Source organism: Lampris incognitus, chromosome 18 (genome assembly GCF_029633865.1).
Source record: "Lampris incognitus isolate fLamInc1 chromosome 18, fLamInc1.hap2, whole genome shotgun sequence".
Lineage (NCBI taxonomy): Eukaryota > Metazoa > Chordata > Actinopteri > Lampriformes > Lampridae > Lampris > Lampris incognitus.
The window spans coordinates 25,827,775-25,844,842 of record NC_079228.1 but is presented as its reverse complement, the minus strand read 5'-3'; the positions used below and the strand labels follow the sequence as shown (position 1 = coordinate 25,844,842).

Genomic DNA, 17,068 nt, shown 5'->3' with positions numbered 1-17,068 from the left:
GCAGTGACCAGGACACATACCCACATCTGGCTTCCCACCCGTAGACACGGCCAATTGTGTCTGTAGGGACGCCCGACCAAGCCGGAGGTACCACGGGGATTCGAACCGGCGAGCCCCGTGTTGGAAGGCAACGGAATAGACCACTCTACCCGGGCGCCCGTGTCATGCATTTCTGAAAAGGAAAAATCAATGACCATCATTCATTCATTCACCTTTGATGAAGTATTTTTATTGCAAAGAATAATGTCTAGGTTTACAACACTGAATAGTACGGGGGCAGGCCCCCGCCGTGCATAAAGTCTACATTACCACCGTAACAACCATCTCGCTCTGTTATTTGTCAGACATTGCTGAGAAGAAATTAATATTCTAATACAAAACTTGCATCTCTCAAATGAAATGTATCTCGCTATTTGTGTCCAGCGGCAGCTCCTGCAGGAACAATTTTTAAACTTTTATCAAGTTTCTATCCAGCATGAGAATTGACATCCAGCAACAGTTTGCAACAACGTTGCAGTTAAAAGTTAGACCTGGAAGGTGGGTACATTTCTGAGAGGCAAGAAACAAACAAACAAAAAAAGGTGAAACTAGTTTTAGGGATATGTTCTCTGAAGGTTAACAATAAAATGCAAAAATATGATTAGCATAGGTCATAATATTTGAACATGTAAAGCTAGAATGAAATTTGCATAGTTTATTGATTCTTTGAAATGCAAAACATATGTACAAAATGAAGGCACAAGCTGCCAAACATTATCATTTCCTATATGCAAAATTTATACATACATTTCAATGTGCTCTAGGCTGACCAGAGACGAAGAGTTTATGCAATACACTGAAATAAAAGGTTCGCTTTTGGATACTGAGGGTGAATGCGCAGAATGCTGTGTTCTTGTGCAAGGCTGAGGTTGAGAAGCTTTTTGCTAGTGTCAGCAAAACCAGAAAATAAACATGCCATACACAGGGAAAGACAATAAAGCAGTGTCAAGCACTGGATCTGTCAGATCAAGATTTTACAGATGAATGTGGTGGTCACTTATTCATCATTGTTGCAATCTGCACACAGAATCCTGTCCCTGTCGGGGAAGAAGCCGGCGCCCACCAGTGATACAGAGCAATGTGAGCATTTGAAGCATGGTTGGTGCCACTGACGATCCTGGAAAGACACATACTTTCCGTCTCCAAACCCTGAAAAAATGCAAATCCGACAGGTTAATGAGTGATTGAGATATGTGTTGCTCTATAAAGAAAGGGATCTATATATCTGGATAAACACCAACAGTGCCAAAATTGCTCAACCCACCTCCTGAATGTAACTTTATTACAGTGAAGTAACAACAATGGATGCAGCCAAGATAGTAAAGATAGTACTGTTGTTGTGCGTTGGCAGTAAAATTGGGGAAGCATTGCCAATTCTGTGTGTGTACACGAAGAACTGGCATTCTAGTCATAGCTGTGGGCAACACCACCCCATTTGGGTCCTTGCAGGGCCTCTTTGCCTCGGCTAGTAAAAATTGCAATGATGTTGGTAATGTTGTTTTTGAAATCAACCCTGTTGTCATTGTCTTGTCTTGCACAGCCTTGTTTTGCATCTTTACTCTTCCTTAAATACATTCTTACTTACGTAAGTGGGAATAGCTCAGTGAGAACGGACTGAAGCGGAATGACCTGCTATGTTATAAAAAAAAAGGAAAGGAAAAAAAGAACCCTGTGGAAATAAACCCACACCTTTTTTTCCAGCGCTCCAGAGCATGGAAACAAACCATTCTGTCCACTGACCTGTGATGGCTGTCTTGCAGCCTGCACACTTCTGGGCGTAGAGGTTGCTGAAGCACTTGACGCAGTAAGGGCTGTCACCCTGCGAGGTGAAGGGTTGGCCTGCCAGCGGGGTCTTGCAGCCCGTGCAAAGAAAACACTCTTTGTGCCAAACATCATCCTTGTAGGTCACACCACCTTTGGCCAGTGCCTGTCGAACACAGACTAACTGTTACCACTGAGCTGACCTAACTAAGCAACTTACTTATCATAACGAAAAGTACAGTACATAAGGTCAACATCTACCACCATGCACAACATCAGGAAGATGGTCTATGAGGTACAGCATGGGTCACCTTTTTGCAGCGGTTGCATCGCGGGGCAAATCTCCCCTCATAGCAAGGCACACAGTAGTAGTTATCTTTGTCTGGGATGAAGGCTTCAGCGCCAATGGGCTTGTCACAGCCATGACACAAAAAACAGTCCTCATGCCATGTGGATCCCCCATACTCCAGCTTCTTTGAGCCTGTCGGGATGATGGAGAGAGATAGAGAGGGTGGGCCGGGGTGTTGGGGCACTCAGATTAAGATCAAAACAATCTTGTTGATGTAAATTATGACTTCCCTGACATAAGAGGGTTTTTTTTCTGTCATTTCTGTCTTTTGACTGACAATATATTATTAAGCGATGGGACATACTTCCATTATGCCATTCACAAATGCGATCAGGTCTTGCTGACACATCCAAAATGGGTGTTTCTGAGCAAAGGCAAAACCTGTTTTCACACCGCCTTTACACACCTTGCAGTCGTATGAGTTTTTCTTGTACAGAGCTGCTTGGATGAAACATGCCATAACAAAACCCACGTATGCAGAGGCATACGCGATTGCAAAAAGTCATAACACATCTCACATACGGCAGATTTCACCGTTTTGTAAGTGGTTGTTATTCTCATCCCCAGAATGTTAGACTGCACAGTTTACTTCATGCCTCTCCAAATCCATGCTCCATTGCAGAGGTTAATAAAAGTTGGGAGCCAGTCATGCCCGTGAAAACGGACGTCAGATCTCTTAATCACTGCCCTTGTTTTACGAGCCCTGGGACTTGAAAGGCAGCCCCAGGGAGGATGGTGCTTGAAACTTGCAACTGGCTGCACTTTAGAGAAAGAGAGAGGGGGGGAAAGAGAGAGCACTACAGCTTTAAACCACATTCCATCGCAGAGCAGAAACTCAAGAAAAGAACTGCTCGGCTCTGAAAAGAACTGGTGAGTTATAGCACCCCATCCTGCCCACAAACCCGGGTAAGTATCAGTTATCTGACACCGATGGTGCAACAACGCCGTGCCGTCACAGAGCACCCGGGGCTCTGCCAGGAGGCATTCTCAGTGGAACAAGCAGATAATCTGAGGCATCACATCTAGGCTGTCACACCCTTGATAACGAAACAAAAAAAAACCCATTAACCCTTTTGATCCATCCATCAGCTGGGTGTGAGAGCTCCATGCATGACTGATGCTGGCTGTCGGGGCTATTACTCACAATTTCCCGTCCCAAGTGAGTTTTTTTTTTTAAACAAAAACTTGGCTGTGAAGTGCCTGCGACCCTGAGAGCAGGATAAGCGGTTTGGCTAATGGGTGGATGGATGGCTGGATGGGTGGATACAAAGTGATTTGGGTCATAGCAAAAGGACACGACAGCAGTGAGCAATGGGGGGCCTGTACCTGGCATGACGGTCTTGTCACAGGCCACGCACTTGGAGGAAAACTCATTGCAGTAGCAGTCGTTGCACAGCAGCGCGTCTTCTTGGCTGGTGAAGGGCTCGTCTGCCAGGGAGCGGTCGCAGCGGAAGCAGCGGAAACAGTGCTCGTGGTAGTGTCTGTCCTCAAAGAACAGCTCCTGGTGGGAGGGGGACAGACAGGAGTTGTTAATGGAGAGGAGATGGGTGGTGGTGGGAGGTGGGGTCAGGGTGTTGAGGACACACAGTAAGAGCACTAGGAACAGAGAAACTAAAATGTAGTATGGATTCAAATGACCCGTCCTTATCTTCTAACACATTGATGTACTTATCATTTATTCAAATACTGTGATACTTGTTTAAAACTGGTCGCCTGGTCCCAAAACAGTGGAACCAACTCCGGTCTCCATCAGAGCTACAGACTCGCTTACTTCATTCAAGAAAGGCCTAAAAGGCCAGTGTTCTGACAATAAATGCTACCGTAGCGCAAACCGAGAGCAGTCTAACCCTAACCTCTCCTAACCATACGGAGAACCACTAAGTAGCACATCTCGCTAGGTAGCACATAGCACTAGAACACCAGCCTTAAAGCTGCAGTAGGTAACACTGAATGTCCATTATCCAGCCGTCCATTATCCGAACCGCTGCTTTCAGGGTCGCGGGGATGCTGGAGCCTATCCCAGCAGTCACTGGGCGGCAGGCGGGGAGACACCCTGGACAGGCCGCCAGGCCATCACACAGGGCCCACAGCCGATTCACCTGACCTACGTGTCTTTGGACTGCGGGAAGAAACCGGAGCACCCGGAGGAAACCCACGCAGACACGGGGAGAACATACAAAGTCCACACAGAGGACGACCCAGGACGACCCCCCCAAGGTTGGACTACCCCAGGGTTCGAACCCAGAACCTTTTTGCTGTGAGGCGACCGCTCTAACCACTGCGCCACCGTGCCGCCCAACATTGAACGTTCCAACGGAAATCCTTCCGCTGCCTTGCACTCCGCTAAACCCCTCCCACCAAATAATCTCCGCATCGCTTCTCGTCCCCTCACACTCGTGCACAACCAGGAAATGTCAAAGCGAGGCTCGTGAAACTTGTATCGTAGTTGATAATATGGCCATATAAAAATTATTTTTTCAGCAAGTCTTAGTTACACTAATATTGTTCGTGTTAAGCTACAATTTCGAGTTAGTCTTGTTGATTTTTAGGGTTAGTGTTTTGAATTTGGGCGGGGTTAAACGTCAATTTATTGTGTTGGATTTGGGAATTGGGCAGGGGGGTTATACAGGGTATGGGTTAGGGTTCGGGATGAGTGGGTTGGTGGGTGGGATTAATTCAACATTGAACCCCGCCCCATTCTGCAGGCTGCAGCCAGGTGCTTCTTGAGCCAAGAGGTGGTGCAGAGGTCTAGTTTTCTCTCAGACCACTTGAATAATAGTATGCTGAAAGGTTATCACGGATTTTTTTGCCCAGTGACACCATGAAATAAACTACCTACTCCAACTTTATTCTTTAATCTGGTCTCTGGTGGCACTTTGCAGTGACTATGAATTGACGCCAGCTGTATTGCACCCTTACTTACTTAAACACCATTTGGCATCTACAACTGAACCCTTTTCTACTTGCACGTGCCATTTCATGCCGATGTCATAATTTGCCTGTTTTACTGTTTTGTGGTGATATTAATCTATTTTGTACTTTGACTCCCTATTCTCCACCTCGATCACCATATAGCGCTCTACGATGCCTGTTGGTCACGTTTGAATTTGATCAGTTAATTGCTGACGATCTTTTCTTGCAAATTGCTTTGGATAAAAGCGTCTGCCAAATGCGTAAATGTAAATGTGAATCATGAGTTACTGAGGAGACATGTGCGTCTCGGTTGCCGGACTCCACAGAGAGGTCAGAGCAGAGTTGTCTGCAACCACACAGCTTATCTGGAGCTGGTAGGGATTCGGTATCTTGCTTATTGACACCTAAAGGTGCTAAGTGGAATATTTTGTGTTTCTTGAAGCATAATATGACTAGTAAATATTAGTAGGTTGCTGAATGATAGTGATTGAAAAGAAGTAAACAAGTCAGCCACCCCTCCAAACACACACACGCGCGCGCGCGCACACACACACACACACACACACACACACACACACACACCTGGCCAGCTGCAGTTGTTTTATCTATTGTTTGACGGCCCGTCCCAGAGAAAAACTTGGCTAACACTCACGGCCCTCGGCAATCTATCCAGTGATCTCAGTGAAGGATATCTGACAAATTTTGAAAATAGAAAATGTGGGCAAATGTGCTATCTGTATTTCTATCTGCATTTATCCGTCTTGCTTGATCTCATTCGTTGTTGCTGCTTACATAGCAGAGAAATAGAGGCCAGGATTTAAATAGAAAAGAGGCTGACGGCAACACAGGTGCTGCAGTATAAGACCCCCCCCACCCTCACCCCCACCCCCTTCATACACCCTTCTTTCTTTCTGCACCCTGGAGCAAATGGCATGAATGGGCTGAGCACAAGTGTGTTTTCCCATTTTTCGCTCATGATTATTTTCTTTTGATATCAGAATAACTCCCTGCGTGATTTTTTTAAAATTTTATTCAGCTGCTCGTGTTCCAGTTCAGCTGCAGTTCACACACACTCAAGGATAAATGGACCAATTGAATTGTGGGTGGAAAGAAGAAAAAAAATACTTTTTTTTTGCGGCAAGGGTTTTCGCAGAAACAGAAACGAGCGGGGGAGAGGGACGGAGAAGGATGAGTGCTGTTATGTAGTGTGGAGGTGGGAGGGCCAAAGCAAACAGGAGCTTAATTTACTGCCGGTCCCTCAAAGGGAGTCCATAATTCACAGGCCACTGATGTCTCTGTGGCGTCTGCGGTTGCTTCCTCCTGCGTGGTGTTTTTATTTAACACGTAACCAAAAAGGGCCAGGGGCAGCTTAACGGGATCACGAGCATTTTGGTATTCATTAGAAAGAGCAGGGGGAGGGGGCGATTTCCAAGAAGTCCAGCTGTGCTGTAGCCATGAGTATAACTGAACGAACTGGTCAAAAGTAGTCAAAAACACACACACATACACACACACACATGCATATGAATCAATGAGTGTGATCACCCTGGACTTGGATGGAGCAAACACACACACACACACACACACACACACACACACACACACACACACACACACACACACACACACACACACTCCAACTTTCGAGGCGGCGTACACTTACCCTTGCATTGTGTGCGATGAGTTCCTTGCATTCTTGGCAGGTGTTGGCGTACAAGCGGTCGTAGCAGGGGATGCAGTGAGGTTGGTCCTCCACTTGGATGTATTTGCGCCCGTACAGGGACTCGTTGCAGTTTTTACAGTCAAAACGGTCGCTCATGTTCTCTCACCCAGGTTTCCCCCTCCTAAAACACAGAAATGTCGGCTAATGTTAGCACGCGCCAGCCAGGAGCGACAGGATGGGCAGGCGAGCTGAGAGAGAGGGAGGAGAGAGAGAGAGAGAGAGAGAGAGAGAGAGAGAGAGAGGAGAGAGAGAGAGAGAGAGAGAGAGAGAGAGAGAGAGAGAGCGAGACAGGGTGAGGCCAAAGACAGACAGATTACTTTTTAATGAGATTAAACTGTCACTCAAACTATTGTCATGTTTCTTTCCCTGTCATTGAGAAACCTGCTTGGTTGCGGTGAGTAATGGAGACCGCCACAGCCTGTAACTGAAGACAGTCAGCTGACAGACAGTCACAGTCAAACAGCGTGGTTTGAAATTGTTTTAAGGGGGGGGGGGAGGGTCCACATTGCAGACGAGACTGTCTCCACCACCGACAGAGGAGGAAAGGGCTTGAGTGAAGGTTTTGCACAAGACGGGTCCCCGGCCAGTTCGGAGCGAATCAGTACAGTAATGGCGGAGCTCTTCTCTCGTCCCCGCCATCCCTCGCCGGCCAGTGAAAGCTCATGTCTTTTGTTTCCTCCCCGCGTTGTTTTAGGAACCCCCCCCCCCCCCCCGTGGCAGCCTGGCATTGGAAAAGAAGGCATTAAACAGTATTAATTGCCGGTAGCTGTACTGGCCCGAGCCCTCTCTATGTCAAAGGGGCAACGGCGAGGGAGAGGGTCGGACGTTGGTCTGCGTTTGGCTCTTTTTAGTCTAGCCAGTAAGTCGGACATAACAGGTCCATCCGCTCTTTGTACCCGACACATGCGCTCTAATTTCACACTTCCATGTGATTTTCTTCATGCGCACATTGCACCGGGGAATGTGTATTCTTTTGGCAAACGGCTCCGTTTCCCTCTCTTTTGTTCACCATGTGGTTGCTGTTATTTCATGTTGCTTTCACAATCTGCTGAGTCACAACACCTCCGGCCATGCTATTGGTTGCGATGTTTTCTGTGTAGTTGTGTCCTCTTGGACTTGTTGAGACCGAATTCCCCAATTGTATTTGGCCCCAGCCGCCCAAGTCTTCTGAGCCGTCCCCGTCACTGCTCCATCCCCCCATCTGCCGGTCCCGGGGAGGGCTCCAGACTACCACATGCCTCCTCCGATACATGCGGGGTCGCCAGCCGCTTCTTTTCACCTGACAGTGAGGAGTTTCGCCAGGGGGGCGTAACGCGTGGGAGGGTCACGCTATTCCCCCCAGTTCCCCCTCCCCTCCCCCTCGAACAGGTGCCTCGACCGACCAGAGGAGGTGCTAGTGCAACGACCAGGACACATACCCTCATCCGGCTTCCCACCCGGAGACACGGCCAATTGTGTCTGTAGGGACGCCTGACCAAGCCGGAGGTAACACGGGGATTCGAACCGGCAATCCCCAGATTGGTAGGCAACGGAATAGACTGCTACACTACCCGGACGCCGTTGAAACTGAATTTTAACTAGACAGTCCTCATCAGAACCATCAGATAAGAAAAGATGTTTTTTATTCATCTCCATGGGAGAAATACATCCTCTGCATTTATTCCCATCCTATTGTATAGGAGCAGCACCCAGGGACCAACTCCAGATCTTCTTTCCATTGCCTTGCTCAGGGGCACAGACAGGAGTATTAACCCTAACATGCATGTCTTTTTGATGGTGGGAGGAAACCAGAGCACCCACAGGGAAGCTACGCAGACACGGGGAGAACATGCAAACTCCACACAGAAAGGATCCGGGACGGCCTGGGGTTCGAACCCAGGACCCTCTTGCTGTGAGGCAACAGTGCTAACCGCTGCGCCACTGTGCTGCTGGTTGACCAGTTGTTGAAATGTTAACCATGCTGGAATAAAGCTGCTTTGGTTTAGCATTTGGTTTATCATCCAAGTCCTATTTCTCTGATACATCTTGATTTCTTTGACTTGGCACCGGAAGAGGGTTTTTCTTTTCTTTTGGTGTGCATGCTCTACATCTTGTTTCGATAATGTGAAATCCCGCTGGTCGCTCTAAGTATCTTTTCAATGTCTTTCAGATTTGATCTCTTCAACACCTCGCAGCTTCAACACTCAAGTCGCTTGGATTTCCAACGGTAAAACATCCTTGGATTATTCAGCGAAACTCCCCTTAAATCTTTGGTTTCACTCTCTCTCTCTCTCTCTCTCTCATCCTCTCTCTCTCTCTCGTCTCTCTCTCTCTCTCCTCTCTCTCTCTCTCTCTCTCTCTCTCTCTCTCTCTCTCTCTCCTCTCTCTCTCCTCTCTCTCTCTCTCTCTCTCTCTCTCTCTCTCTCAGACCTAGGTATACCCTGGGAAACTTCATTGACCTCCTTGGCAGATGATGGGACTGAAATCTCTTGGGGCGGAGGGAAATGCGGTGGAGATATGGGCTGATATGCTCGGTCACACTGAGCAAATAACGTCATCCTGAGGCTATTTCTAAACACAAGGGGGGGAGCTGGTAGCTTAGCTGACCCCAGGTCAAATACAAGAACAGCGGCAGTAAAGGGAAATGAGCAAGGAAATTAAGTGTGGCTGGCCAAATTAAAAAACACGGCATTGGGACAATTCTGGCAGAGCAGGCCGGGCTCAGTAAGGACCTTTACAGCGTACGGGGAAGTCTATGGACAGATAACACGGTGATCAGACTGGTATGGTGCGAACACAGAAGTCTCTGCTCTTTTACTCCTACGTGCCTGAGAAAACGATGTAAGGACCACTACGTTCAAAAGGCGGCCATGTAAATGTTTCTCTTGGAAAACATTTTGTTTAGATTCCCCCCCCCCCCCACAATTTGGGCAGTGAGTAGTCTTGACATGCTTCAAATGTCACAGAAAAAAAAGCAAGGGAGAGAGAGAGGGAGAGAGGCAGCTGGGTGTGAGCAAGTGGAGCTGAGAACTGTGCAGTTTTGATGGGGAGTGAAATCTCATGGGGGCATGAAGGACAAGTAGAAGATGATGTCACATACTTCATGCCAAATGGTGATTGAACCCAGGGACCACTGCAACGAACAAAGGCCATTTGGTTGCGGAGAAAAACGAAACAAACCCCCAAAGTGCCTTGTGGTTTGATATAAAACAGTGTGTGTGTGTGTGTGTGTGTGTGTGTGTGTGTGTGCTGTGTGTGTGTGTGGTGTGTGTGTGTGTGTGTGTGCGCGCACTCGCATACATGTGTGTGAATTATACATTGGTCTTGAAAGGTATTCACATTCCACAAAGGTTGTTTTCACAGGTATTACGTTTAATGTTCTGGAAACTCCAAGTGTTCTCATCTGGTCCATTAAGGAGCCAGCTTGAGAGTTGGGTTTACATTCCTGGTTTGACGGCTATCGGATTTGCTATTTTGAATACCCAATGATGCTGCGAATTCCGGCAAACACATTGAGAGCATACCTCAGTCAAACCCATGTTTTTTACCCACAGCGCTCCAGGAGGAGAAATCCTCTCGTCTGTGACAGGTTCGTATCCACAGAGATGGCTCCCGCCATATCCCTCCCTGCTGAAAACTGAAAACGGGGTCACCTCTATTTTAGGAGGCTTACAGGCATCCACGCTAATAAGGTAAAGTATGGAAAACATGAACAAACCCCAACCAGAGACAAAACATCGCAGCATCACATCCTACATCTGCTTTGTGTCAGCTTACTGTCTGGGTGGGGACACTGACCTGACTTCCACCCCATATGTCTGCAGAGGTTAAAGTTTCTATTCCAGTCCAGCCACACAGTGAGTGCTGTGATACAACAATGGCTTTCCTTCCGCACATAGTCCTCTCAATCCGCACTTTTTGTTTCTTTTCCTGAGGTGCAACATATGCAAATACATTCTGCGGTCTCCAGCTGTTGTCCCTAGTGAAAAAAACATTTTGTATGAAAATGTTTTAGGATGTGTGCCAAATTACAATAGCACTAGCCTACATCTATTGACTGCGGAGGCAATGCTTTATGAGCTTATCCAATATGATAACAAGTGGCATCGTATAGTGCTGTATAGTAGCCATATCGTAGCAGTACTGTTTGAGGTGGCTGTAAGTATATTTGCTACATAGTAATCATATCATAGCAGTACTGTATGAAGTAGTGGTAGTAGTACGTGTATTTGCTACATAGTAAATATATTGTAGCAGTATGAAGTAGCAGTAGTGTGTATATTTGCTACATAGTAACCATATCGTTGCAGTATTGTATGAAGTAGTAGAGTACGTATATTTGCTACATAGTAATCATATTATAGTAGTACTGTATGAAGTAGCAGTAGTGCGTATCTTTGCTACATAGTAAACATATCATAGCAGTACTGTAATAGTAGTAGTATAGTACTGTAGTAGTACTAAGTATATTTGCTACGCAGCAATCTTAACAGTACTGTATGAAGTTGTAGTAATAGTAGTATGTTTGTTACTTAGTAATCATATCGTAGTCAAGAGTCCTCGTCAAGACAAGTGCCTTAGATCATCAAGAAGTACTGCCACAGCACAGTAAAACAGGTACATTATGCCATGACCCCGTACAAATGGCAAGAGCAAACAGAAACAGGCTCAATGGTTGACACCAATAATAATGGTATTTAAGTAAGGGAATAATAGTAACAGATGGTATGAATTTTAGGCCTTTCTTGAATGAAGTAATCAAATCAGTAGTTCCGATGGAGTTTGTATAACCATTCTGGGGCCACGTGAGAGAAAGGCCTGGACCCAGAGGTTGTACCTTTGGTGGAGGGGACAGATCGTTGTCAAACAGAGGTCAAGCAGGCGTGTATATGTAAATATGGGTTTGCAGGTAAGTTGCTGCAGTTCCTTGAACTGCCAAGAATGCTAACAACAAGGTTTTGAACTTTAGCTTGTGGCCACACCCACTCATACATCCTATCCCGACTGTGTCCTCTGTGAGACGTAAACCCAAACAGACATCAATCCTGTGTAAGTATTTTCTCTCTGGTAGCATAGTGCAAGTTAGACGTTTCATGCAACTGAGTGGACATGCTGCATTCTTCACTGATATACTGATATATCCCAGTGAAAGATTAAATGGAGTCACTTGGCTGTGGGGGCTTTGTGCCGTGAGCCAAATAACAGGACTCTCCCATGATCCTCCAGCCTGCTCCTGCCTCTTGTCCCTTCATGGCTCGGTGATGTTGTTCTCTCGTCAACAAACCTGACAGCTCCTGAAGGCTGGAGCCAGAAACAGTACAAGCTAGGAGCGCTCTGCTAGTTGTTAGTGTTTATGTCCCCAGTGGAGGAATTTAGAGTGTGTCTAACGTTTACAAAACCAGAATACGTGGTAATGAAAAGCTCTGTCACGCATCACGAAGGAGCGTCTGCGTCCAGAGGAATAGTTAAGTGGCAAAGTGTTAAATCTGTCAGAGCAACAAAATTATCAATGCATGAGTCTCACAACAGCCGCGGTGTTTTTTAGTATGATATTACTACATTCCTCCGATTCTCCTAGCATCTGAATTCGAGTCGTGCGTCTTTTTGACAGGCGTCACATCCTTTTCTGATGCACGACTGCCTGAATTCACAAGCCAGTGCTGTGACAGCCACCGACAGAAAACAGAGGCCACGTGGGCAGTGACTCCAAAACAGGAAAAGTGTGAAACGGCTACTTAATAACCACCCTCCGTTCATGTTTTTTTTCCATGAAACGGATTACTTATTTAATGACCTCATCTGCTCGGAACAGAACTCATATTGTGCGACTTTTGTCATTTTACGACCTCGCCTCGGAGAAGTGAATGTGTCTATTGAAAGGCCCACATTTCAAGGTGGATTTCGTCATCACCATCAAACTCCTTGCAGCACACAGAAGAATGGCTCTTGGATGGGGCTGTAAACTGTTGCAGAAATAAAAATAAAGCTAGTCCCTTGTGTTCCCTTTCATCCCGATACAAAGACGTCCAATATGGAGGGCCATCCTGCAGGATCACTGCTGGGGCAATTTGTACCACATGCACACAATTAAAAAATAAACAAGCGTTGTTTGTCTGATGTCCTCCATTGGACATCCCATCATCTCTGATGCTTTGTTTCTATGCCAAAGATGCTCTCGGAGAGAATATTAACTCTCATTAATATCAATTTGGACATCAAGAACAACCTTTTTACTTCTTGAACAACATCCCCCCCCCTGTCTCCCCAATTGTACTCGGCCAATTACCCCACTCTTCTGAGCTGTCCTGGTCGCTGCTCCACCCCCTCTGCCGATCCAGGGAGGGCTGCGGACTCCCACGAGCTTACTCCGATACAGGTGGAGTCGCCAGCCGCTTCTTTTCACCTGGCAATGAGGAGTTTCACCATGGGGACATAGCACGTGGGAGAATCACACTATTCCCCCCAGTTGCCCCTCCACCCTGAACAGGCGCCCCGACCGACCAGAGGAGGCGCTAGTGCAGCGACCAGGACACATACCCACATCCGGCTTCCCACCCGCAGACACAGCCAATTGTGTCTGTAGGGACATCTGACCAAGCCAGAGGTAACACAGGGATTCGAACCGGCGATCCTCGTGTTGGTAGGCAACGGAATAGATGGCTACGTCACCCAGACGCCCTTGAACAACATCTTTGTAAGATCATCTCAGTAGTCTTGCAGGGCGCAGTAGGCCTTCAGTTTATCCGGATGTATAAAAAAAAAGAGGCCGTGTTGGTAAATCATAGTATGAATGGATTTGCAAAAGATCGGTTTTTTTTATCTCTACATTCGTTTAAAAGTGCAACACGATCAATGGCTAGTGATAGACACACTTTAAGAAGGAAACGGTAAAGATGGAAAAAAGAAGGAAACGGTAAAGAGGGACAAGGGACATATAAGGGCATTCAGTAAAAAAACAAGTGAATGGCTGGGTTTTCACTTAGACGGCCAGCTGGCTGTTTGTTTACCCAGTGAAAACAATGTACAGCCTGCAGTCTGACCACCAGTAAATAAGTCACTTCCATTTTAAGACCCCAGTGTCCACAGTGAGCACAAAGGAAATGTCCCCGCCGCTCCAAAAACACAAACAACTGTTCCAGAGAGCGAAGATCAAAATTTGAGAAATCACGGTTTGTCCTGGCACTCCAATTTTACACGCCTTCTCTTTTAAAAAAAAAAAAAGTAAGATGAGATCAATTAAAACAGCAGTCCTGATGGAGTAGGTTTATCTTTCTAATCTCGTTAACTTGCTCCTGGCTGCAAAGTTGTTGCACTTGGACCACCCCCACCCCTTGTAGGCTGAAAGCTACTTGACTTGAGTAAGTGGATCTAATTTGCAAGACCAACAACTGTTACCCAAAACAAATACACAAGTAAACATATTTCCCCATCAGTCTCCAGCTGGTGGTGGTGTGTCCAACTTTGACCCCGGGCGTCAATGAGATCAGCCGCTTGTTTCCTGAGGTCGAGGTCTCTCCTCACGGCCTGCTGCTCATGCTGCATGTTTTGTCTTTCTTCGACAGTGTGGGGATCATGGATTTGTGCGAAAAAATTGCAAGATTTGTTCAGGAAGGCTCAGTGGGGGCAAAATCAAGTCATGGTAGTCTATAACACGAGATGATTGGCTTTGAGACGAAGAGTCTCAGCCAAACTCACAAGGTTAAACGAGGCGACAGTCCCTATGTTTAGCACAGTCTTGTAGATTTGAAGACACGAGGGGTTATAAAGGTCATCCAATAATTTGTGGTCAGTAGTGCAGCGCTCAAGATATTGATTTAAAAAAAAAAACGACCAAAGGTCTCAACAACACCCTAGCTAGTAATGATGCGCGGGTCCCGCCTGGACCGCAAAAATATGCGTTAATAAACCACCCGAACCCAACCCGAGCCATCCGACCCGCAAACTCCCAAATTTAGCCCGAGCTACAGCAAAATAAGCAGTGTTTCACTATTTCGTTTTTGGGGCTGTTTGCCCAGCAATAATGCACTGATTGCAAGGCATCGCCTATTGTATCTGCTAAATAAAAACGGACAAACTGTTCCAAACGGTGTTCTTTATTGTTGAATAGCAGCAAAACAAGTAACCTATCATTAAAGAACATACGCATACGCACACACACACACACACACACACACACACACACACACACACACACACACACACACACACACACACACACACACACACACACGCATCAGCCCCTTTTTTCTGACCAAAAAAGCGTTTGGCTGTGTAAATAAAAGCTACGGATACCACTTAGGGGAAAAAAACTCGTAGGTGACGTCTCAACACTAATAAAGCTGCGTGCGTGCGCGCGCGCGTGTTTGACAGAGAGCGGGGAAGAGGAGGTGGTGGGCTAGCAATGCACAGCTAGCCTGTAGTAGCGCGCAATGTTTCTGTAAGTTATTTCTTGCTGACTCGGAGCGCTGCTTTGTCACTTTTTGCCCCGCCCGTCCGAACCCGCGACATTTTCGAGTGAGCTTACCCGAACCCGCCTACTAGCTAGCTAGCACGTGTCTGTTGGGGGGTGGGAAATGGAAACACAGGGAAATGTGAGTGGTTATGAATCATATGGAAGTCAATGTATCGTCACTTCAGTTGGTAGCGTGTAATGAATACATCTTCCTTCAGCGGTTGTGGTGTGGCCTGTCTCCAGCATTTGTAGACCTACAAGCTCAGCCATCACCAAACAGGACTCACAGAGGAATGTGGTCAAAACAGGGCAACAACAAAAAAAATCATGCGGTTTCAAAACTGAGACGGAAAAAAGCAAACAAATGCATTTCTTTTCACCCTTTGTCTTCTCAAAGGGTAGGGCAAAAAAAGCTAAAAGAACGAAAAAGAAATAGCCTCGTCCAATGTGGAACTCTTTCAAGTCAACGTATAGAAATGTCTTAATTTTTGGACAAAACAGGGAACAAGCCGAAAGAAGAAGAAGAAGAAAAAAAGAAGAAGGAGAAGAGCTATGAAAGACTGCTGTGAAGACTGTCAGACTTTTCCAAAGACATAAAAGTCCGTGTAAAAAGACATGACGTCACTGTCTTATCCACGCGGAGCAGCTCGATGACGTCACTCCCGGAAAACATTTTTTGTCGTCTGACATGAGCATAGCCTGAGGCACGCCAAATGTAGTCTGGATGAAAAACACATTGTTAAGGTATTTGACTTTCTTCGTCCCCGGTGAACAATCCCATCATACATCTATCGCACATCCTAGATTCTGTAGACGGATATCTCTCTGAGATAAAGTCCTGTGGTCTGCTATACATAACTTCCGATCCCGCATCCTTCTCACTTTTCAGGCACTGAGATTGACTTGAAACTTAACAATAAAGAGACAGAATCGTTCAAAGAAGTGTTCATTTGTTTCTCCTTTGCGGAAATCACTCAAAAAATAATAATCCCCATGTCACAGATTTATCAGTTTTATACATACAGATCTCCAACCCCCAACCCATCAGCCCTACAAATCCTTCGGTGCGCCCTGTCATTTTAACGAGGGCTCGGGTTTGAGAGTATCGCCTTGGGATGGATGTACAGACCCACGTCTGTGGTAACCTTCGGTGCATGGATGTATATAGGTTATACATACATCCATGCACGCGCTGCAGTATGCGTGTGCGTGTGTATGTAGGATGGGTCAAATGCGTGAAATTGATCCTCGATTTCCCCACGGGGATCAATAAAGTACTTCGTTTTTCTTCTTCCAAATACTGGAAGAACGGCTTGATTGAATGGATCAACGCGAAACACAAGCTACTATAAATGAAAGAAGGGGATGTTCAGATCGAAGGTGACGTTTCAGGTGAGGGTGGGACAGGTGGAGACTTTCTGCGCATCGACCTTCTACAACGGCGGGCTGAATCATAAACCGGAGAAGTTTCACAATCATAATCCATACATTTCGAAACCATAACACTGGTATGACTGCACATAGGACATTAAAAAAAAACAACCTTACCCTTCCTTGCACAAACTTCGCAGGGCGTAGTAGATCTATTTCTTGATCCGTCAACTTGTGGACTACGGCTGTTAAAGTGACGGGTAAATCCTTCGTGGACTCCCTGCAAACTGGAGAGAGAGAAAATAAGAAATTACGGGTTTGGGAAATGCATCTGTGACTGGTGAGTAGAGAAGTAAGGGACTCCTTCAAAACCCCGCTCCTCCCTCTCCCCCCCCCCACTCCACCTCCTCATACAGGAACTGATACCAGAGGTCCCCATGACTGTAAGCCTATGTAGACTACACCCCGTCAAAAGACTTAC

The 17,068-nt window shown here is 46.4% G+C and overlaps 1 protein-coding gene across 1 annotated transcript; it reads right to left on the bottom strand.

Annotated features, from left to right (window-relative positions):
- Positions 1-213: 213 nt before the first annotated feature.
- LOC130128291 (four and a half LIM domains protein 3-like) lies at positions 214-16,957 on the bottom strand. The gene is made up of 6 exons (XM_056297928.1): positions 16,765-16,957; positions 6,726-6,906; positions 3,476-3,650; positions 2,112-2,281; positions 1,780-1,966; positions 214-1,188 (listed from the first exon to the last, which is right to left on the bottom strand). The coding sequence occupies exons 2-6, from the start codon at positions 6,879-6,881 to the stop codon at positions 1,037-1,039; spliced, it is 840 nt and encodes a 279-aa protein (XP_056153903.1). The 5' UTR covers positions 6,882-6,906; positions 16,765-16,957; the 3' UTR covers positions 214-1,036.
- Between the last annotated feature and the right edge of the window lie 111 nt (positions 16,958-17,068).

Coding starts and splice junctions, on each gene's coding strand:
- LOC130128291 (XM_056297928.1), bottom strand. CDS start 6,881: ATGAGCGACCGTTTTGACTGTAAAAACTGCAACGAGTCCCTGTACGGG. Junction 3,651..6,725: donor TCATCGCACACAATGCAAGG/GTAAGTGTACGC, acceptor CCCTCCCACCAG/GAGCTGTTCTTTGAGGACAG. Junction 2,282..3,475: donor TGACAAGACCGTCATGCCAG/GTACAGGCCCCC, acceptor TCATCCCGACAG/GCTCAAAGAAGCTGGAGTAT.